This window comes from Danaus plexippus, chromosome 6 (genome assembly GCF_018135715.1).
Source record: "Danaus plexippus chromosome 6, MEX_DaPlex, whole genome shotgun sequence".
NCBI lineage: Eukaryota > Metazoa > Arthropoda > Insecta > Lepidoptera > Nymphalidae > Danaus > Danaus plexippus.
The window spans coordinates 6,095,274-6,119,217 of record NC_083540.1 but is presented as its reverse complement, the minus strand read 5'-3'; the positions used below and the strand labels follow the sequence as shown (position 1 = coordinate 6,119,217).

Genomic DNA, 23,944 nt, shown 5'->3' with positions numbered 1-23,944 from the left:
TTAAATAATTTAATTATTTCGTTGGTTTACGGTCAGACTCATTTCTTCTGCGTTCATTTATTTATATCTAGGATGGTGGTTTTAAAGGCGTATTACCTACGTGTAGATTGTTTAGTTGAGGTAGGAGAATAGCAGCTGTAGATATTGTTGTAACAAGCACAAATACTGCAAGAAGAGCGCGGTCTGCTACAACCGCCACCTAAAGAAAGACAAACTATTAAGACATTTACAGTCGAAAGGCCCCCATATGTATCCTTATACTTAGAATATGAATTATATTCTTTTATTAGATGACAAAATTAAATCTATTTTCTCATTCTTTTATCATTCTTTATAAATTTGTCTTTGGTTGCTTATCTGGGCTTCAAAGTGTCTGTCACATTCTAATTGATTCAGCAATGGCTGTATAGCTATTTATAAATTCGCTTAAATAGAATAACAGAGATCTTGAAACATTTCACAGAATTTTATATTTAAATAATGACATAAAGAATAAATCTTTGATAAACTAAACTTAACCGTGGTCAACAATAACTAAAATTATGTCTATTATTTAATGGTGAATCTGTGAATGGAAACGACCCACAAACCAAGATTTATATTGCTTTATTCTTGTAAAAAACATTGTATTTCAAATATTATTATATAATAATAATTTAATAACAATACCAGGTCTCGAATACGGTTTTGGCTACGAACTAAAATCTTTTTAAGGTTACGTAAGGAGAGTTTTTACAAGTAAGGAGAAATTGTTAACTCAATAAATTAGAAATGGCTATTAGTTATTAGAGATGGCTGTATGACTAACATTTTTGATCCACGATTTTTAAATACAACTTATGATTCCTTGTAAGTAATCTACTTACAAAGAACAACAGATTCTTTATGAATTTCAGTGCTAAAGAACTGTAGTAGGGCCGAATATTAATATTATAATATTTATTTTTAATATTAATATTGTAATATTAATATTAAATAGTTAACACTTAAACCATACAAAAGAAAAATATAAAATCCTTATGTCCGTAAAAAGTTGCATCTCAATTAAAATAAAACCGATTTGAAAACAATTATAAGTACAGGCAATACTGTTCTGAGAAGTACTTTATTTGTTTCGCTCTTGGCGAAAACTTTTCTTTTGTCACTACGGCCACAACCGATAATCCTTATAGATTGAATTTCGTAGGAGTAATATTTGAGAGGCACAAGAAAAAACAAAAACAAATATTTGAAAATTAAAGCTTAAAGAAATAAAAATATTACTTGAACAATTATGAGCTAAGAAAAACGAAATTATAAATTTACCTGCTTCCATTCAAGATTAGCACGTTCCAGGCGCTCGTTAGCAGCGACACGTTGTTCATGCCTTGCGGCAGCCTCTTTCAGTGTGCAGCCGCAGCACGTACATCGTTGACAATTTCCTGTGCACACAACAGTGTCTCCTCCGATTGGTCCCCCAACGGTGTTCCCTATTGTGGTACCCATGGAGCCTCCGATCTGACCTCCTACTGTACCCGACACTCCACCCAAGCTTGCGCGATCTAATTGTCGTTAATTTTGTATAAAAAAAGTTAAATTTGTTTCCTCTAATGGAATTTAAAAATTTATCTTGATATGTTATTACACTGTCAATTTAAATTCTTGTAATAATCTGTACTTTAAATAAAAACTATTTAAGTACAAATTATCAAATGAAAGTTAATGATATTCCTTTGCAGTTTTTACGTTTTTGAAGTCTATAGAAAATTATTTTCCGGAATTGTATTAAAACTTCCGAATAGTGAGAGCATTGTGTGTCACGAACAATATTTTGAACAAAAGTTTAACATTTAATTGGAACGGTTTACGTTAGCAACACATTCAATGTAATGTGTATTTATATAATTGTATTGAAAGTTATACTAAAACTGTAAGAGTCAATTAAAATTGAAAGCGATATCGAAATAACGATGTTTCAATTGTTCTCATTAACAGTTTATAACTTAAAATTTTATCAAGGGGCATGTAATACAAGCTGTATAGTTTGTAGAAAATATTAAGTATCATATAATTCTCCTTTGGGTTATGCATAAAAAAAATAATTAAATATCAAATTAAGAGATTTGTTACACGGTAAGAGGATTGTTGAAAAAAACTATAAACATTCCGTTAATTAATGAGTGCCTCATAAACGAAATTACAAATAGAATTGAAGGTGTAATGTATCGTGTAAACGATAACCATATGCTTGAAAGCAAAATTGATAATTAGGAGATAAACATCGTAATTTATCATTCATTCATCCATTAATTTTACGCGTTGTCGTCAAGTAATTAAACACAAACAACAACTGAACCATTAGTTACTAAGATGGATTCCATGGCATATAATAATGATACAGTATTCAACTTCTCCATTACATTTATGACAGAGATGTAGAGTAGTCCGCCATCAGTTTGTATAGAAGCTTGTGAATAAACTTAGTATATCTATAAATTGACGAATTTCCAAATATATATAAAGTTCAAATCGCTTAAATTATTTAGCAGAGCAGTTATGTTTAGAAATTTTGTCTTTTTGAGCAGATACTCCGACAATTTTTTTTTATTGTTCATCATAATTTTAGATCAATTATGTTATTTTAGAGAAGGAATATGACAAATATACATAACCTTAGTACGAGTCAATGATGAAAATGAATAAAACTAAATGAATAAAACTCGAGAATTAAATGAATAAAAGTTTTAGATCTCATCAATGATGAGTGTTTAAATTAATCCTGTGTTTCGTAATAACTCACTGAGGTGGTTGTGGTTTCTGGTAAAGCGTGGAGAGGCAGGCGCTGGTCCATCTAATATCTCGGCCTTCAGCCGTGACCCTGTACGCGGATTCACTTGCACCCCTGTAGTCACTGTACTGTCATTCTGATACAAATGAAATACATAAAGATTTCAAAACATCTATATCTGTTCTAATTTACAAAAGTCTTTCAATTTGTTTCGATGGTTTTGTTATCTTTATGTATGTAAATAAATAGTAGTATGTAACTGTAATGTAATGTATAAAATAGTAGTTATAATTTTTCTTATAGTAAAGGAATATTTATTTTGTGTATAGCATATTTGATATTATAGAAAGATAAAAATTAAAGAAGTTATAATACGCCTTTTTGATACCGGATAGGAATATGCTTTTTTATTATTTTATATATGTCTATTCCGTTGAAAGTTTCACTTTTTAATACCAATGTTTTAATACCTTAATGTTCTATAGAATTTCAAAAATTTATGGTTTCTTCTTCTTAGAAGCTAAGATAGATACTTATCTACCTTAGCTAAAACTTATAAATCAGGTAAACATCAAATTTTTTAATCAAAGTTCGCATAACAACATTACTGAGTTTACAACTACGTTTTATATTAACCAATCAATTCTGAAACTTTACAACTCAATGTATAATAATTTTTCCAGTTCCGAATTTAAGTTCAGAAACTCATTTCCATATTTGAAATCTCATTTAGAATTTCATCCGTCAGATAACTGATTGACGTTACTTTATCAAATCCCTTAAAGTGAGAAATTATGAGTAAAGAAACTAAACGGTTCAAATTGAAAACACCGTAGTAGAGTATGAAAAATAGAAAAGTAATTCCTCTCAGCTGTATGATTTCATCATAGAAACTATATTTTGATTCCCTTTATTACATATAAATTTTCTTTAGAAAACTTTTAATAGACCTATGCATTCATGCATTTTTTGAAGAGGCAAGAATAATTATTTAGAAAAAATAATGTTTAATTGTCTTATGCATGGAAGTTTTTGTATAATTTAATTGAAATTTTTAGATGAACGAATCTTGTAGCACTAAATGAAGTTAAGCCTCAATGGCTTAAAACAAATCTGGCATTTCCCAAAAGCGACAACTTTATCGATCGTGTCGGGTTTCGCTTATATCATTAACATGGAATGTGAATGCCTTTGGGCCTAAAACTTGTGATTGGATAGGATTCACCGTTCAAAACTCTTTCAAAATTCAAATAGATAACTTAAGCTTCGCACGTGCACGATAATTATGATTTGGAGAGGCATTTTTAAGGCTATAAGTTTTAAAGAGTCTCAACAGAACTATTAGAAAATGCTAAATCATACAATGATAACGAACTCTTATTAACTATTTAGTCCCGTAAATGTGTTCACAAAAAGAGCATTCGTGATTGAAATGTTTTTAAACTTGAATGTTCAGTTAGTTGTTACATGTAATTTATTTGAATATAAGAGAGATGTTTCTATAGCAGTTTATGTCAATGTTTGTGTGTGTGTGTCATTTTACATTGTTTTACCTTAACGTCAGTATCGAAGTTTATGCAAAGTAAGCGAGCCAGCCTCTGCAATACGAGCTCACGTACGATCGCCGGCACCGGCTGCCCTCTCACTCCTCTACGAACAACATCGCTTGTCTTTACTTCTGTACTTTAATAGCAATTTGTATCTCAATACTAGAGTTATTATTTAGGAATATTTGTTGTCTTACAACTGTTTATTCAGCCTTGATTTTTCGTTTGTGTCAAATCAACTTCTTTTAATTGATGTATCTACATATAAATTAAACTATCATACTAACAATATAAGCTTATATTTAATACATCGTGAAAGGTCTTTTTAGAGAAATAACTGTTTTGTTAAAGTAAAAAACATATATATATTTTTTGAATTAAATAATATAATTTATCACTTCTTCTCTGCAACCTCATAACAAATAATATTTTTCAGTCTTAATAAATTATAAATGTAAAATAAATGCTGGTTTCAAGTTACTTGCCTGTAAGATATATTAAGAGTGAAGACCGACAGAGAGGCTGAGAATGTCACCAGACACGTACTTACTCCATAGTATAAACCTAAAATAAAAGTGTTTTTCTGACAAAATCAAGGTGAAACCTGGCTAATTTTGTCTATTTATAAGCAAAGAACGACAACATTTTAGTACCGAATTGATTTACTGAAAGTAATTTCAAAGGATTTTTCAAATTACATTTTTGTTTTCTTCAAATAACTCATAGCTATAAAAGAAGATTATAATTCGCTTTTGTATTTGGTCACAACTCACTGTGGATAGAAATGGAATCATACTTATTAATGGTGTTTTTTCGGTTGGAGGCAGCGTATCTCTTATTGTCATAAGAAATACTGTCATCGAAAGAAGCGCGCTAATTCCCAGTGTGACTTTTTCCCCAGACTCCGATGGCACGTAAAATACTAAGAGCGCTATAACAAAAAAATATTTTCATAGTTTGTTAATATTTTTTAAAAATAATATAAAAAATTTAATGTATTTACATAAAACATTAGGTTTTTTACAAAAACAATTATTCAACAATCTTAATTTAAAAAAGAAAAGAAAAATACCCGAATTCAAGTAGAAAAATAATTAAATAGTGACCAGAAAAGGTTGAAGAAAATATTTTTGTAAGATGATTGAATCTTCGTAGAGGTGTCGGATCTCGATTAAATTCCATCGTTCGTTAGAATGCCTACATAAACCCTTTTAAAATAAAGTGTCTTTTTGGAGGTGTTTTCAACAAATTCACGAAAATGATGTGATCATATTATTTGGTTCAATTATTAATAACACAATAGATGAGATTGAATAAAAAAGAAGCTATTTTTCTTAATCTCAATATACTAACTTAGTTTCATGAAATTATGAATCTTTCTTTTTTTTTTAAATTCACGTAACTTGTATTATAAATTATTCTCATTCATTTCTTATTAAACCATCTTTTGTTTAAAACGTACAAAGTTCCTTCATTGCTCAAAGTTAAAGACTTCCGTTATAACGTCATCTGCAGCCAACAGTTGGAAATATGATACAAAAATTAAGGCTAATTATATTTTACCATGGGCAATTTTACAACTAAATGCAAAATAAAGGTAGATCAAGAAAACAGTACAAGCAGTAACAACAGTAGAATCAATATTTACTTATTTAAAATAATTGCGGCTGTTCCTCTAGAGGGATTTAATTTATAAAACAAAGACCATTTATTACATGAGCACGTTTGCTTGTTACACAAAATTTAAGAAGTGTATAAAACTAGTTATTTGTAACTAATTTAAAAAAAAAACATTTCTCTGGTCACAAAATAATCTGTTCATTTGTATATATATATGTGTTCTTTTTCCTAACATATTTTAGCTTAGATACACAGGTCCCACTGATAAAGATTTTTATATATTATATTCTTAAGGATATAAATATATAATATTTTCAATGAGTAGGTATGATGAGACGTACAAGATAATAAAACTTACCAATGCCATTAATAAGAAGACAAGGAAGTATTAGGTTGAAGACGTAGAACATAGGCCTCCTTCGTAGTTTGATGACGTAGGTAATGTCTGGGTAAGGCTCCACACAACATGAGTAGTATTGGTTGTTTTTGATCGCGTCGAAGCTTACCAGATCAAACTCACCATTAGTTTGATAGTTTGTAGTGTCTCCTTCATCGAATTGCTTTTGTAGATCTAGCTGTTAAATTGCAAAATTTCCTCTATTTTTAATTGGTTCCAAAATGAACAGGGGATGGTTGTTGTTACCACATCTAACTTCAATTTTATGGTTTTATATTTAATCCGATTATTGAAAAACTCGATCCAATTTTCTACATGAATCAACGTTCGATTTTTCATAAAATTTTAAATATGAGCTGTTTTTATAATAGCCACAAGCCTTATTAATTGTGGGTTGATATAAATGAATTCAGTCAGTGGAATTAACTTCTTTTCATTGATTTAAACGTCGGTAAAGTGCAGGCTCTTCTAGGTTTACATTGAAACTTTTCTAACTGCAGAATATTGCAAAATCCTACAATATTATAGAAATGAAGTGAAGTGAAATAAACAACGGGATGATGGAATATTGTGAATTCAATTTCTACAAAATATATTTTCTATCGGGATATTAGTTATTGAAGAAGACTTTTTTGTGTAGCGATTGTACTATCGGATTATTTTGAGAATGTTTGCAATCATTTTAGTTTCAGTAAAATAAAATATCGTACATACATACTGACTGAGTGTACTAAGCGAAGATAAATAAAGGCATATTCGTTCTGTCTAGAATTATAGGTAAATTGATATTACTTAATACAAAACTGGATATTAAGAAATTATTAATTAATTTTTAAAATGATTTCATTTACATTCCTTTTAATTAAGAATACTAACATACTTTGAAACTTATCTGCATTTCTAAATAATAATTTTATTTTAAAACAAATTTATTTGAGAAAATTGATTTATAAAACGATATACTAATCTTGGTTGCTCAAATAATTTATGTACCTAATATTTATTTTCTCTTGTAACAAGCAAGGTCACTTATAAAATAAATGACTCATTATTTAAGATTAAAAGTTAAAAGGCCCATGAGCCAAGTTTTACTTTTGTGTTATAGAACAAAGCTTCAACATATTTTTTTTTAATTTGTCGACAACTTTAAAAAGAGTACAAGAGTAAGAGTCGTGCAAACTCCGCTGCCGTGCCAGATCAGAGCGTGGCGAGATGAACTCCAGCATGATCTCATAGCACATTGGAAGGAACGATTGTCTCAGCCGAAGGAGGGGCTCGTTACTATCGCAGCGGTAAGACCCCTCTTTGAGGAGTGGCTGGAGAGACACCATGGCACGCTCACTTTTCGCCTGACGCGGGTGCATCCCGGACATAGATATGGACATGGAGGTACCTGTATCAAGTTCGGAGGGAGGAAACGCTCTGGTGTCGACATTGCGACGACAAACCAGAGGACACGGTGGAGCATACGGTGGCGGAGTGCCCAGTTTGGGCTAAACACCGCCGTGTTCTCAGGGAAGCCATCGGCGGTGGCGACCTCTCGCGTTCAGCTTTAGTTCAGGCCATGGTCCGGAGTAAGAGACACTGGAAAACTATCTCCTCCTTCAGCGAAGCAGTCATGCTAGCTAAGGAGGATGCGGAGCACGTGAGGGAACAATCTTTCTCACGCCCCAGCTGCCGCAGGGGACGCTCCAGGCGTTGGGGATCGCGAGACGATTTCCAGCCACCGTAATCGCGGGTCTGCGGACTTCGAGCGAGATTAGCTTATCGCCCGATCAGAACCAGACCTAAGCGTACGTCGAGTAGCGTATCGCGCGTGTCTCAAAGAGCTATCAGACCACCACAGATGGGGCCCTAGAGCCGATGCCAAGCCGGATTGCAGGAGCAAACGCAATGATGTACAGCGGCCTGGCTCAGAGCAGGAGAAGGTACGGGGGGATTTTAATCAGTAAGAGTCTGACACTCCCCCTTGCCCCATCCTGGACAAGAGGGGTCATATGACGATTTTCCCCATTATAGAAAAAAGGGAAAGAGTCGTCGTTTTCATAAAAACGTCACATGAGTATCTTTTTTGGATTATACGTTTTGGATTATATGATCTGAATTGAGTTTATTACCACGTATCTAAGAATTTGGGCAAAAACACAGAAGAGGGATAACAGTACCGGCTCTTGAAATATCATTTATTTTTAAATGTTACATAACATCACTCCCAAATAATTATTAGTAGAATACATTGATAAAATAAAAAAACAAGATGATGTGACTTCTAATTTAAAGGCCGTTAATCTGTTGAAAGAGATTTTGTTAGAGACGATTATAATATTTTCCATCAGAAGTCCATGAGATATAATGTTTTAATGTGAATTTATTTAACGTTCCAATTGAAAATACTTATCAAATCATACCAGCTTCGCTAAACTCATCTCAAAAAATCTCAAAATATTTTTTTACGAAAAGAAGAAACTTCTATATCACATGTTTAATTTATTTTCTGAAGTCTTAACGAATTCTTCAGTCATTTGTCTGGAGGCAATCTGTTTTAACATTTATTTTCACTTTTTTCGGATGAAGTAACTTAAAATAAAATTGGGTTTCAAATTAAAATCGTCCATGACTCAACTTCCAAGACCATTAAAAGCAAAGCTGAACATTATTTTTCATTACCCTAATTTTTAGGCAAGCTTAAGACTTTGTTCGGCATATTTTTTCAGTATCTGGCAGTAAATCTAAGGAGAATAAAATTCTAAGTCAGTTATAGCATCAGCTCAGTAATTGTATTGTTCGTGATATTATTATGATATCATGAATTTGACCTAAAACTATTTATATCTTCATAGTTCAACATTTTAATATTTGATTTACTTAAACAGTTTAATATAATAGAAATACATAATTGAAACACAATTATATTTGTGAAAAAGCAAACCTGCAAACAAATAATCATATTTACAATAGATACATAACTCAATTTATTAAAGATCAGGGGCAAATATTTTATTCTGAAACTAAAAACTTTTTCTTCAACATTTAATTTAATTTAATTTCTTTAATATTCTTTTATGGAATAATATACTTTTACAGTCATAAAATTAACAATATGTATATCTTAACCACCGATATTTTATTTTCTTAATAAAATAAGAGTTAGGAGAATTTCATTCCCAAGAATCAATGAATATTTCAGAACTTATTACTTAATGAAGAAGAAAGTTTTATTTTGAAACCTTTTGCATGTAAACTACTTTAAAACTAAAAAGAAAATTGATGTTGTTCTGTTACTTTTTTAAAAGCTTTCTATTCATTGTAATTATGCATTTACTAAGGTTGGAGTGACGTTTTTTGTTGTATTTTAAAAAAGTTAAAATAAATTTTCTTGTAAAAAGAAAAACGTAGCTTGTGGGCCATACGGTTATTTTTCAGATACGATAGGATGTTACGCTTACGATATTTTAAGAGGAGTCCTTTTTTACTTTTCGTCAAATATTTAAAATGAAAAATATGTCAGTAGGTAAAGTGCATTTACGAGTACAATTAGCTGAATTTTGTATGTATTCCAAAAAGAAAACAACGTATCAGTTGCCTATTAAAATTCACAGGCTATATTTTAAAAAGATATTATAAAATTTTCGACTCGTCAAAAATGGTTTAACATATCGATGTTTAAGGCAATCAAACATCGATAAGGATGTTTTGCGATCGATTTTGGAAAATAATTCACATTTAATATATCAAAAACAATTTTTTTTTATGGCAAAGAGTGCAAACGAGCAGACGGCCTACCTGATGAAGGTAGGCCCGTCGCCCATGGACATCGGCAAAAGTATTTTGTGGATGCATTGCCACCCTTGATTGGGAAAGAGGGACAGGAAAAGATGGAAAAAGGAAAAGGGTGAAAACAGGGAAAGGGCAACCGGCTCTCTCATTTATCGGATGAAACGCAGCCATTTAAGGCTACTTCACCCCGATTTTATGGGAGACGGTAGTACTTCCCCGCTCGAGCCAACCCATGTTTGAGCTGCAGCAATTTGACCACAGCTAGGCTCTACCACGATAGAAAGTGTTTGGTATTCATTATACGAGTAGTGGAAATCATTTTAAATCTCTTAAATTTATGTTACAGCAAAGTATTTAGGTACCACATGAATTAATGACACTGATACACTAAACATATGTTCATTCCATCTGATTAGACACAATCTGAAATCGTTTTTGCACAGTCTAGTTATTGGAAATGAAAAGTTTCATTTAAAAAACATTGTAAGCAAAGATCATACTAACATCAGAAACAGTTTCAAAACCAACAAAAAGTACTAATTTCTTTATTTGTCTGAAAAAATTAACAGGAAATAAATTCAAGTCTTTTGAAAGTGTTTCTTTGGTAGTAACTGACTGTTTTCACTCCAAAAATGAGAAATTCACAGGTCACCTGTAGATGGCAAAAGGTTGTAACAACAGGGCATAAATGGAGTTATAAAATTTATTATAATATTGTAAGGCATATCATTTTGCTGGTACTGTATCATGTTTAAATTGATCACTGATTGATATCACTAATACGGACATGGTAACTATCGTTTCTTATTGCATGTAAGGTCTGTAAATTAGTAAAATAATTGTACTCTATCTGCACAGTTTTTAAGACATAGTAGGAAAGGTACCTACAGATGTAAAGGTTGTTATTTGACCTTGCAACAGATCTAAAGAAAAAAGTTAATACACACATTTGGAATGTACTTTATCTTGTGAATTTTGATACGAAATAAATGTTGCATTGTTTACAATTAATATTTTAATTAAGTTACTTAAACATATTAATTTTACCGTAGTGTAAAGCAGTATGAACTACCAAAATATTAAAATAATCTGTTTGTAAACCTTTATAAAAAATTAATGATTTCTGCTTAAAAGGATAATGGAAGTGCAATATGTTTTATTCACGGTATCTTTTATTCAACCGAGAAGTTTCAACAGTGGTATAATTCTATCTAAACTTTAGTTTGTTTTCCTGCTTACAGATCAATTTCAATTAAAATTGTTTAAGTGTTTGTCGGAAACAATTACTAATTGAGGGAAATAATTAATAATTATCCTAATTAATAGCATAAAATATTTATATTATAGTGCAAATATATTAAAATATACAAGACCAATAATTCACTATCATGTTTTATAACTTAGTAAATTTTAATTTTAATTGTTTGTTTGAAAATCCGGAACAATTTACCTGAAAGCCATCGTAGGTCCATGAAGCCCACTTCATGGTGCAGAGCTGGATATCAAAGGGGAATTGTTCCACGTTGATGTCGCATACGGACACATATATACCGTGGCTCAACCACGTCACCTCACCAGTGTTCTTCACTATTACATTAGTGTTGATAACAGCTGATCGGTAGTTGGGATCCGCGCTGAAATATCACAAGCCTAATAATTTTTAATTTCGAATCTTAATTATTTAAATATTTACTTCAATCTTGTAGTTGTAATAATGATGTAATTCGTATATATCAATTACCACTTACTCTAAAAGTTTAATTTAATATTTTGTATATACATCTGTAGGATATGGTCAATTACACGGCAGAATATGCAATTCTCTCTTTATCGAAACAATTTTTTTTAAACAACCATTATAATAAAATAAATATCGAATGTTTTCAATTTCCTCCAGAACCTTTCTAGTAATGATCATTTATCCCTTAACAGTATTGAACACATATTAATTGCACATTAATTTCATATAGACCGCAATACTTTCTTGCTAAAGTTAAGGAAACTATTCGTTGTGAATATTTAATCCTGAAAAACTGTACGAAATTTATCATTACATACACTGTCAGTTTTATATAGTTGTAATGCTTCGTTTCAACTAACATGCATACAGTAAGTGATAGCTTATTTTTTTTTTGTTTTGTTTTCCATTACCTACCAGGATCGTAATTGATTTTATTTTATAATGTAATATGTGTTTGATTAACAGTCCAGTAGTACGATGTAAAAATCAGTTGCTTTATAAAATAAATCCATAAAAACGATTTCTCATATCCGTGTCGAAGTTAGATAAATATAATGACTATGCATGCTTAACAATAAATTGATTAAGCCAGATTTTATGTTCCAGCTTGTTTTCCTATCTAGATAACTAGCTATAACCACAACTTCTAAAATAAATTTTGCTTTCACTCTGACGAAAATAAAATTTTCTTCTAAAATGCCAAGAATTTGTTACGAAAGTGATACGGAGAAATTTGATGTTGTCACAATATGCTGCGAACCCCTCCCTTTACACCGGTCTGTTACAGTCAGAAACAAAATATAAATTGTGTACAAAAGTATAACTTACTTATTATATAAGATTATATCCGGCTTCCAGACTCTTTCGTATGGTATTCTTATAACGTTGATTCCATCAAAATCGCTAACATTCCACCGTAAATGGTGATCTGTCCATATTTGGGTTATCCAACAGTTGGTTGTCAACAGTTGATCTTTTTCTTCCTGAAAAGCATTAGCTTATTTCAATTATTCACTGCACTAAAGAAAAAAAAACTCCATGTACAGATTTTGCTGTGTTCGCATTACTTAGTCATGAAAAATCTAAACGTATTTGCATAGTCATTCCAGTTAATATTTATTGCGCTTAACCTTAATTGAATTACAAACCTTTTATAAAACCAACTTCATATAAAAGTTTCAATGTGTTATATGGAAACTTAATAACACTAATTATTTACAAAATGTCGTACACACGTATGCCTCTATTTAGGCTTCAGTGGCTATGATAATAACGTGGTAGGGTTGAAATGAGGGTTAGAGCAACAATGGTTTTAAATTAAACGTACCCGAAATAGAAATTCTAACATTACGAAATAATATTCACATGGAATTACAGACGTTTAGTAAAACCGTCGCCGCGTGAACCAAGTGGCACCCTCTTTATGCTCGATGCTCATTCATCGTGAACAGCCGTTGAGTTGACGACGCTACTTTTGAGAGTTTAAGTTCGATTTCAAAACAAAGCGCGGCGTATGTTGACTTAAAGCTTTTTTTGCTTCATGAATACTTACCCATTAAGCAAGTGTTTGGTACTACCGACTATATTACCAATTGCCTTCAATATATGATATGTTGCTATACTTTATAGTAGACACTTGTGAAAATTTTAAATGGAAAATAAATTCTATTATATTTGCCAGAACTAAAAGACCATCGTTATTAGACAATTCAATAGCATAAAATAATTATATTTTTTTTTTTGAAGCTCTATATCACTTTGCTGTTTGTTGCTATCAGGCTGTTAAATACATTTCTCGTAAGCCTCTTTTAAATAATTAACTCTTAGATTGTAAAATTTTGTCATGTTTTCTATGATAATTTAAAAAAATATATATTATCACATTAAAATACAATTAATACAGTATCTGCAAATAATTTATAGATTGAAACGTAATTATAATCTTTTGTATTATTTCTGTATTGATATATTTCTTCAAATATCTTGACATAAACATCTCTAAGTACTCCAAGATATCGATGTGAATTTTCTATACCAATATATGATGGTTCCTAACATGATAATTAAAATGAAGAGTGTGCTTAAAACTCCGATTCTAGTAAATACACGATTTTTAAATTAGTAGAGCGGCATGAATGTCATATCCATACATTTATTCTATATTATTTAGTTGAATTTAAATGTAAAAAATAAACTAAATATTTTTAATGACTGTATCTATAATTATTATTGATATTGATTTTCTTTAATTTATGGCGACATTTCTACCTTTTTGTTCAAATGTTGCAAAATCGTCTTATGAACTATTTGTAAAAGATCAAACATTGTTTTTCTGTATATTTTCTTAAAATCTTATTTCCTTAGTAATTTTATGATATTAGAGAGGCGTCGGAACAGGAAATTAATAATATCCTTTTAAATCAACGTTTTACTAGAATAAGCAGCAGTTTCGTATATGTAGGGTCTGTACTATACAACTTTGGTATAATAAAAACGAAATTCCTTTTTAGGCATTAAATTCATCAAAATATAAATAGTTTCAATGCAACATTTTCTAAAATGTCACATATGAATTATTAATTATTGTGCTCCAATTGTTTTCTCCGTAAAACAGTGATTAAATTTCATAACTAATTAAAATATCGTTTTCTATATTTATCTAGAACAACAGTGTCATTTAAATTTATTAAATTTGTGTTTCGAATTACAATATATAGTAAGTAAAGAATACATCAAAGAGTAGCGGTTTTTTCTTGCAACGCTTTCTATCGAACTTGAGTAAAGCCTTGAGTGAATGCAGCGTAGTGATAGCTGTATATGATAAAGTAGCTAGCGATGTTATATTGTGATGTGCGCTTCTATTGTGGGACCTGGAAGGAACAGTTCGTAAAGCAACGACAACACAGCTCTATACAATGAATGTATCGTTTGAAACATATTTATAATCGAATGGTGTATGTTTATACGTCGAAGTAGTAGTTGAAGCTTCTGATTAAAATTTCTACTTGCGCTTCTGTATTGTACTTCTGATTTAATTTTTGGAGTTAAAACTTTGATAAAAATGTAAACGTGACTGATGAAAAAATCTTATAATCAACAGCCGCAACACCAACACTTAATATCTAAATATTCTAGAGATGTAGTCTATGATTATTATTGGTCTAACTCGACCAATATAGTAAACCTCTGTCTAAGATGGATATTTTGTAGCTAATCGTGTTTCGTTATATGAGTGAGTTTGGAAACTCAGTCATCTTCTATACTAAGTATTCCTCTCCGTTCCAACCTAAATCAAAATAGTTAATAAAGTCGCTACACCATTGGACCTACATCTCTAGACTTCTACAAGCAACTATGACCATTTAGAGTAAAGTTGTCTAACAGTTTCTTGTCTTTTTCGTAATTAAAAAAATAAATCAAAGTATAAGTAATAAAGTAAAAAAGATTGTTAAAATACAACCTTAAAAATAATATTTTTTCTTAAAGCATTATTAGTTTCAATTCATTGAAATCTTATATATTATATGAATATAGTTTACCAAGTCTAAGGTAGAATTTAAGAATCAAAAGCGTATATTCGGATTTAGCATTGTCTTTCTGATAACACACAGACATTTGCTAATTCCTTTAACGTTCTTACAATGACAGTAGTGATATAATACAAGAGATATGAATTTATTTATGGTTCGATTCATAACTTTTGCTGTATTCAAATAATCATTTCAAATTTCATTTTATTTATCAATGTAAGCCTGAATAAATACCAAAGCACTTTAGTATAACAAAGCATTTCTTGCTCATTTTATTATTATTGTTTATTTTAATTTAAACATCATTTTCCATTATACTTAAGCTCAAATAAATATCAGATTATTATTTTTTCATTATAACTTAATAATTCATATTGTTATTAATGTTAGGCATTAGTTTAAAATATTTTAAAGGTACGTAAATATTTTTTAAAAAGATAGATAAGTTGTCAAATTTAGTACAGTAAAGTCTGCCAAAATGTCAGATAATTTGATTAGCATAATTGTTATATGAATAACTTATGGCAGTATGTTAATTAAGAACTATTTTTGTATACACATTTGAATACTTTTCCAGTTTTAGTAAATCTTGGTAATATTTCTATACCTCATTTGATATGTAAATATAGAACTTTAAAGAATTTAAGAATTGTAGTAGTTAACTACTAACTAGCTTTTGAAAAATATCAACGGATGGGGATGAGATCGGATTATTGGAAAAGCTACATTCATATTTTATGCATATCAATAACATCACTTCAAGATTTAATTGGGTACTTGGAAGTAGTGGATAAGACGACAATTCTCCGAGATCTTAGGAGCATCTTTTGTATACGGCTTATTTTTACAATGTTATTCAAAGACAAATTTATATTATCTTCCTTATAGCAAAATATTAATCCCTATGAAATATTTTTATTCCTAAACTAACGGTTACATATTTCACGTTATATTTTTGACATGTAAGCGATACTGTTGTAAGTCAATTTAATATTATTGTAACTGCCAGCTACGCGTTACACCTGCTACGATCCCTTCAACGTACAAAACTATGCTTACTCTGCAATATTCAAAAAATTATGTACCACACAAAATAATTTCTTGTTTATATAAAAAACTATAATATTATTTGTTTCATTGAATTCTATATATAATATGATATAACGAGTTCTCCTGTTACCTGTCAAATAATTTTCGCTATTTCATAAATCGCATGGTTAATATCCAAAAGCCTGAACAGTAATATATCACGCTATGATGGGTAATGAGACAGTTAAGGCTTTTGACGTACAATTCACTCACTAACATTTAATTACAATGAATTATATTTAACCACTACTATTGTTAAAATATTTTTTGTATTTTCGAATCAAATTTATTTTAATTAAAATTTAAGAATATATATATTATGTTTAAAATGATTCCAAGAGCATTACGTTTATAAAGAAAAACTACACTACTTAATCGTCTATCTTCAAACATCCATATACACATAAATTATTTCTATTAAATTATTACTTATGATAATAATTGATTTTATAGACCAAGGTGTTTAAGATGATAACAAGCTATGATATTATATGCGGAATGTGAATTCACTTCAAAAAGATTCAAAAGCTTGATTGACGTAAATTGACGCAACAATCATCTTTAACGAGATCTCTGTTGTTGAAAAAATATATTCACTGTCATAATATCTTTCCGCCTAAACATCAGAATCCAATTACAAACTGCAACCCGTTGAAGATTGAATACATGATTTTTTTTTATTTATATCTGACTGCATTGTTATCTTCGGTTCATTATAATGGAGCTCTTACCACGTCGATGATGTGATGCAGTGAGACGCCGAAGGTCACGAGGAGGGGGTGGGAGGAGTTCTCCACAGGGCGCACTGAGGCGTCATACTTTCCCATTAGATGTCGAATTAGTTGGTATTCTTCATCACATGTACGTACTTCTGGAAGTAAGAATTTTTTTGTTACTGATACATGCATACATTTACTACTACTTTAAACTCTAGCGTTAAAAGATTTTGATAACCATATTGTAGTTATTACTTGTATCAAATTAAAAATTTTAATTACATCCGTTGTTAATTAAATATAAACTATGTGTTACTCTGATCAAAACATCTATTACTTTATTACTTCTTTAAAGTAAGAAGAATAAAGAGCACAGGTAAGTTATATATGTGTTGAATTTAAAAAATCGTGTTGTTGCCACAAGTAAGTTTATTTTTTTTTTACAATAATTAGATATGTTTTTACATTTCAATGTCCGCAAGCATATTCAATATTTTATATGTGTAGGACCAGTAGTTCTGTTTAATATTACAGATTAAAAACGACGTGGACTGGTGCGAATACACACTATCAAAGACAAATTAATATATGTATACCAGGTCGTGCACAATGACAGATACTGTCGTACCTTTATACGTGGAACAGTTCAAAAGGACAATTAAAAGCATTCACAGTTTTACATTACTTCGGTTTATCTAAGTATAAGCGGGAATTGATATTCTCACAGTTTACTTTTTGAATTTTAAATGGAAGGAACGGTCTCATGTATATATTTTCTTTATTCGTTTCTTTGCTTATTAGGAAAATATTTTTTTACACCATTCTCGAATAGCCCTTTTTTAAGGAAAAATATGCATATTTAAAAATTCATATCGGTCGCCTGATTGGTCAGGGGAAGGGTAACAAATACCAAAAACAAATTTATTTTCTCATTTTAAGTGTTATTCAGATTGCCTACATACCTTTTTTATACTCCATTTTTAATATTAAAATAACTATTACGCATTTCTAAAAAGAGCTTCAGAATATATGTATATGACTTTTATCGTTCGCCTTACCCTTATTATGAAATATGTTAATTTATCACGTATTTTCTAACGAGTTTTTTATGTAACATTAAGTAGTTCAAAATCTAAGCCTATTTATTTTTAATTTTGTGCTAGTGGAAAAAAAAAGTATGTAAAAAAATTTATAAATTTTAGATCCTTAAGTTGCTGAAATAATTTTTTTGTCAAATAAAAGTTAAAATTATTATATGTAGTGAAAAATTTCTTGACACAATTCAGACGTGATATCCCGATACAAAAAACCCGAATAATGCTCGTATCGAAGAATTCCTTCTGCGTTTTATTCAAATTATGTTTAAGACGATGATAATTTATTATCCCTAATACAAAATTTTATTGCATTAAAAGGATTCGTCGAATATTTGATCAGTACAATTTCGAACAAGATTAACGCAAATCAATTATCAAGCAAAAATGTTTAAAAGATATAATCAATATGTTTAATATTTGTATTTCGAGCATGCAATAATTAGTAGCGACTAATTGTTTGATATAAGTTATCCATTACTAATATTATATACTGAAAAAGGTATTCATATTTTTGGCAACAAGTTACAGAAGATAATATTTTATAAAATCATATGCACAGAATTTGAAGGTAATATACATTTGGAAGATTCATACAATCGTGTTACTGTTATTCCTCTATGAAATTTGTATATCAAAAAAACTTTTAGATTTATGGCATTACAGAAACGGCAGAGAGCACAATAACACTTTTTAAAACTAAGCTGGCCAAGTTTTTTTAGCATTTTCATCAGACTTTAGAGTAAAAGATCGCTTAGAATAATTAATTCAGAAAAACGTTTTAATGTTTTGTTTTTTTAAATTGCAACGATCGTCAAACTGAAGCTATTTTTAAAATATTCAACAGAGTACTTTAAAATTCTTTTTATTTTCATACTCATCAAATAACAACAATAATATTTTGATGTTGAACCAGTTTTATTAATCTCTCAAAAATAATTTGATGAAGAGGCTGTTGTTTCGTTTTAATAAATTTGTAAAGTTAAAATTTATATGTAACTTAACGAATTTGCACGACGAAATTATTTTTGTATTAAAAAATAGTTAATATACCTATTAGTTTCTAAGGAAATAAAACAAGAACATTGGAATTCTTTTATTATGATAAAAACTAAGTTATGATTTAGCATTAACCTTGATAGTATTTCATTCATTATACCGATGGTCTCTGTAGACTTATAAAAAGGTTGTACCGTCAGACAACATCGGAATATTAGCAGGTTCTCGTTCATAACTCTGCGCGTTATAGAATTAACGGAGGCTGTTCAATGAGAAACGGGAAACGCTTTTTATGTGATAAATGTAAAGCCTGGGCTGAACATGTGTACAAATCATATATGACATTTTGTAGCAAAATAACTTAATGATCTGTGAAGACTGTCACCAGATGCAACAAAATATAAATAAATTCATGTAGGGGTAATATTATCTAAAATAATAACTTTTAATAATGTCAATGCATTAATATCGATAGTACAATGTAGAAAAAGCGTATATTTGAAATACAAATATACAGAATTGCCACAGACACATAAAGTAATAGATGTTTAAAGCAGCGTTTAAAAAACATTGATAAATTCAGTACCATCCACATGTCGCTGTATAGCAAACATTCTGTATACTTTATAAAGGCACTCCACTAACGGAACTTTCGCCACCCTCAATGAATCCTTATTAGCCAAGGATTGGAACTGTCAAGACGTTCTGAAATCTTAATGGGAAGGCTAAGTTACTAATACACACTTCAGCTGAGTTGGCTTGGATGTTTCAGGAAACAAGTTTAGCTTTTTGAATACAATTATCGTTAGATGTAATACCTATAAAGCCAACTTAAACTTAATCTTAATTTTATAAGGGTTGCATATCTATAAACGTAAGTTTCTTTGCTGGAACTTGCAATACGATATACTTCAGATGATAATACGAATTAAGATTTTTTTTAGATTTTTTTTTTAATAGTAGAGAAGGCACTAAGGCTTTAAAATAAAACGTCAAGCCTTACTCTATCCTTAAGCGGCTCCGGATCAGACTATAATGATGGATTACGTATAAGAAACGATATAGATTCCCGGAGGATATTTGTGCGTCGGCGTCCAGACAAGACTTATTTTTGTAGTCATGAATCTCAAAGCGCGTTGTGTTAATAGAGCTTACGGTTCCTTCGGGAACCAACATCCCCAAAGACTATGCCATCAAGGTCAACAAGTGTAATACTTGTTGAGCACTCTAAGAATAGGACACAACAAATTCACTTAGTATAGTTTCGGCGTAAATTTGTACACGGTAAAAGTGGGAACGAGGGATATAACAGCTATCTCTCTACAACCGACTAAGAGACTTGGGCCTGTCCAGAACTAACATGAGTTCATTTTTGTAATGTGCGTCGAACGCAGCCCTAGTGGGTTCGTTTCAAATTTAGTAAGGTAGAGAGGGGAGCTTGGACTGTGGAGGTGAGCGTTTAATGTGCGTTAGATAGGGGCTTAAACCTACACCTGGATCGCAAGTCCCAAGTACTATTAAAGCTCCACTCAGAACAACATGATGGACCTAGCACCCGTACGATGAATCCATAGAATGCTGAGAAGTTTTCGTCTCATTTTATATGACATAGATTTAATATATATATATATATATATAAAAATGTTAAGTTGGTTTGTTTATGCTTCAAAAACTCAAAGCTGAAATTTTGACACGATATACAAAAGGCTCCAAAGATTGTTTTTATCTATTTTTCACGATACTACCTACCCCTAAGTGCGCCTTCTGTCGGAAGCGCGAGGAAAACTCACCATATTGGGTTATGACAACAGCAGAATTTTTGTGTTGCTGGAGTAGATTTGTTACTAGACTGACACAAAACTGTGATTAAAAATTATTGCTCTGTTTTTCTATTTGTTTCGGCATTCCGGAAACTGGGAACTTTTTATCCCAGATAAGTACATACAATAAAAAACAAATTTAATTTTGCGGTGCAATACCTCGACCCCGCAAATAATAAGTTTGTCGTAAGTTATGTCACCTGAAGTGGACTTCATTAAGGGTCGCTACGCACAGATAAGATACTATAATATTAGAGAGACAATTTGATTTTTAAAATGTTTGCTTACACTATCATGTAATCGATAGACCATGGAAAAGGCGATAACTAGGTGAAAAATCCAAATTCTGACGAAAGTAATTTTACCACGCGGACGAAGTAGCAGGTAAGAACTAGTAATATATAAAAATGGTTTGTTTAAATAAAAATGTACACAAATTGTTTTTGGTGCATCATAAAAATCTTAAAGCAAATCACCTTACTGAGTATCAATTTATCATTATTCAGACTTTCGAGTACTACTCGCAAGTATTCAATGCATCCTTCTATCTTCAAACATTAATATCGCAGGTATTGGAAATCTGTTTGATATAATGATTCCGACCATATAAAAAAGGTAAAATTAAAATAAGAAACGTAATGAAAATGTTTCAAAAAATATTTTCCATTTCGTTGAAAACTTCGGTATATCATATAATATAATATTATCTTTTTTTTGTAGTTTGTCACTTTACAGTCATATAATTTGTTGAAAACTTGTAAGCTTGTTATTGCTAAAATGTGCTTATATTCAAAAGTAAATCTATTCCTGAAAAAATTTTTGGCTGTATGTAATTTCTACAAAAAATAATGCCACCAAATTTCAGAGCCGTTGTCAATTCGAAAAATAGTAAAATAAATAAAATCTTATAACAAGGTATCTTGCGATGTCGTAAATGATCAACATTTATATTTTAAATATCAATTTTGATTTCAGATACTTATAATTTAATGTATCAAAATGGAACATAACAGTTTATCCTATAACGATCGGTGCTGGTTATTCTAAATGTTCTGTTCCAAACCACTGATTTGGATTGATTTAACCTCCTCATCCTTTTGAAGTGGCTTTCATTATATTTCATGTATTAATTCGCAAACCTCTTACACTTTTCTTTTTAATAGATATCGTCACAGTGTCCTATTTTTCCCAATTTTACCGTCCAAATTGTTACAAGTATTCGCTTTTATTTTGTAATTACCTTTTCTCGGAAATTTAGGGAGTGTTGATAATTTTAGAAACTTGCGTGACAGTCTTAAAATAGAAAGAATGACTAGAAATACACTTTACTAAAGTTATAATATAGTGTAAAATATATAATAACTATCGTAGTATCGTCTTACTCTTTGAAACAGTTAAAGCGATTCCGTTCCATTGATTGATGTTGTACAATTAAGACAATATATTTGCCAACCCGAAAACTGTCAATAAGTTCAGCTAGACCCAATTTCTACCCTAACAAAGTTCAAATGTTAAATCTTAAAGCTAAATAATTCTCTCTCTCTCTTACAATAATCAGTTGAAGCGCTTATTGTTGCCAAAGTTTTGACTATTTAGGATATTATTTTAGAATTTCATTATCTCTAACTACTTCAATAACTGTGTATATCTAAATGGTTTTAAAGAGGCAAAATAGGACGTAATAAGAACATCAACTTATTCTGTTATTTTAAGATGTACCTGGAAACTTTATACGCTTCAAATTGGTGTACACCGTTAATTTTATTTAACATCCTTAATTGTCTGTGAGGGCTTCCGTAATTTCATTATAAATATGAATACCCTTCTAATGGAAATTTCTGTACCAAAATCGTTTGATTTATAATCAATATACTTTGCAAACAAGGAAATTTGATAACAAATATTGCGTAATTTAATGCTCCCAACAACGTTGAAACATACTGTTTTAACAATTTTCTACCAAGATCTATCTAAGTAATTTGATTCGATATTATATATTTCAAAATTCAGTACTTATGTAAAAATATGAGACACACCATATAAATAATTACTTATTACATCTGAAACTGATAAAAGTTATATTCCGGAACTTATTAATATTATAAAGATCTTTAGACCGACTTTTTAAAGTATTCAAGGGGTTTTTTTTGGAGAAAAATCATTGAATAGGACATAATTATGCGTGGTGGGTCACACAACTTTTAAATAAGGAAGATTAAACTTGTATAAAATACTTTCCTTACAAATTTAATTCATGAAAAAAGTCAGAAGTCTACAATATGTTTAAAAATATTTTTAATAGCACTTACCATCGCAAAATAAAATAGCTGTTATCCAAAAAACAGCGAGATAAGTGGAGGACTTTTGTAGCTGCATTTTTTTTAATACACCGATAAAATTTGAATACGCACTTACACAACAATTAATTGAAATAATTAATTGTTTTAAATTATATATTAAATTCGGATAGTAGAAATCTTATGGAACTAGGCAATAACATAGTTTGTGAAAAGCAAAGAATACATTTCTTATATACGTAAGACGCATAAAAGTAACATAATAACGCTGACGTTTCCGCGGAAAGTATATCGTAATAAATTGTTTACGGCCTCAGTAAAATAGGGTTAACGACGCGTGTGTTTCGTAGCATGGCAAGTCGCTCGGCTACCAGAGCGGCGACCCTACTGCTGTACGGCGATGCGATTCATGCGACGTAGCGACTTTGAAAATGTATTAAGGTGAATCTTACTGACAGTCGACAAAATATATAAATTTAGAATCTCGTATCACGTGGATATTTGTATATTTGAAAGTCGGCGTAACAGGTATAAGTAATAATGTTTTATA

The 23,944-nt window shown here is 30.4% G+C and overlaps 1 protein-coding gene across 1 annotated transcript; it reads right to left on the bottom strand.

Annotated features, from left to right (window-relative positions):
* Nucleotides 1–23,764, bottom strand: LOC116778735 (neuronal acetylcholine receptor subunit alpha-10-like). Its single transcript, XM_061529813.1, has 11 exons — nucleotides 23,407–23,764; nucleotides 17,200–17,339; nucleotides 12,678–12,832; nucleotides 11,559–11,742; nucleotides 6,293–6,509; nucleotides 5,111–5,245; nucleotides 4,800–4,878; nucleotides 4,321–4,417; nucleotides 2,780–2,903; nucleotides 1,306–1,541; nucleotides 1–199 (listed from the first exon to the last, which is right to left on the bottom strand). The coding sequence occupies exons 1-11, from the start codon at nucleotides 23,471–23,473 to the stop codon at nucleotides 68–70; spliced, it is 1,566 nt and encodes a 521-aa protein (XP_061385797.1). The 5' UTR covers nucleotides 23,474–23,764; the 3' UTR covers nucleotides 1–67.
* Nucleotides 23,765–23,944: the final 180 nt, after the last annotated feature.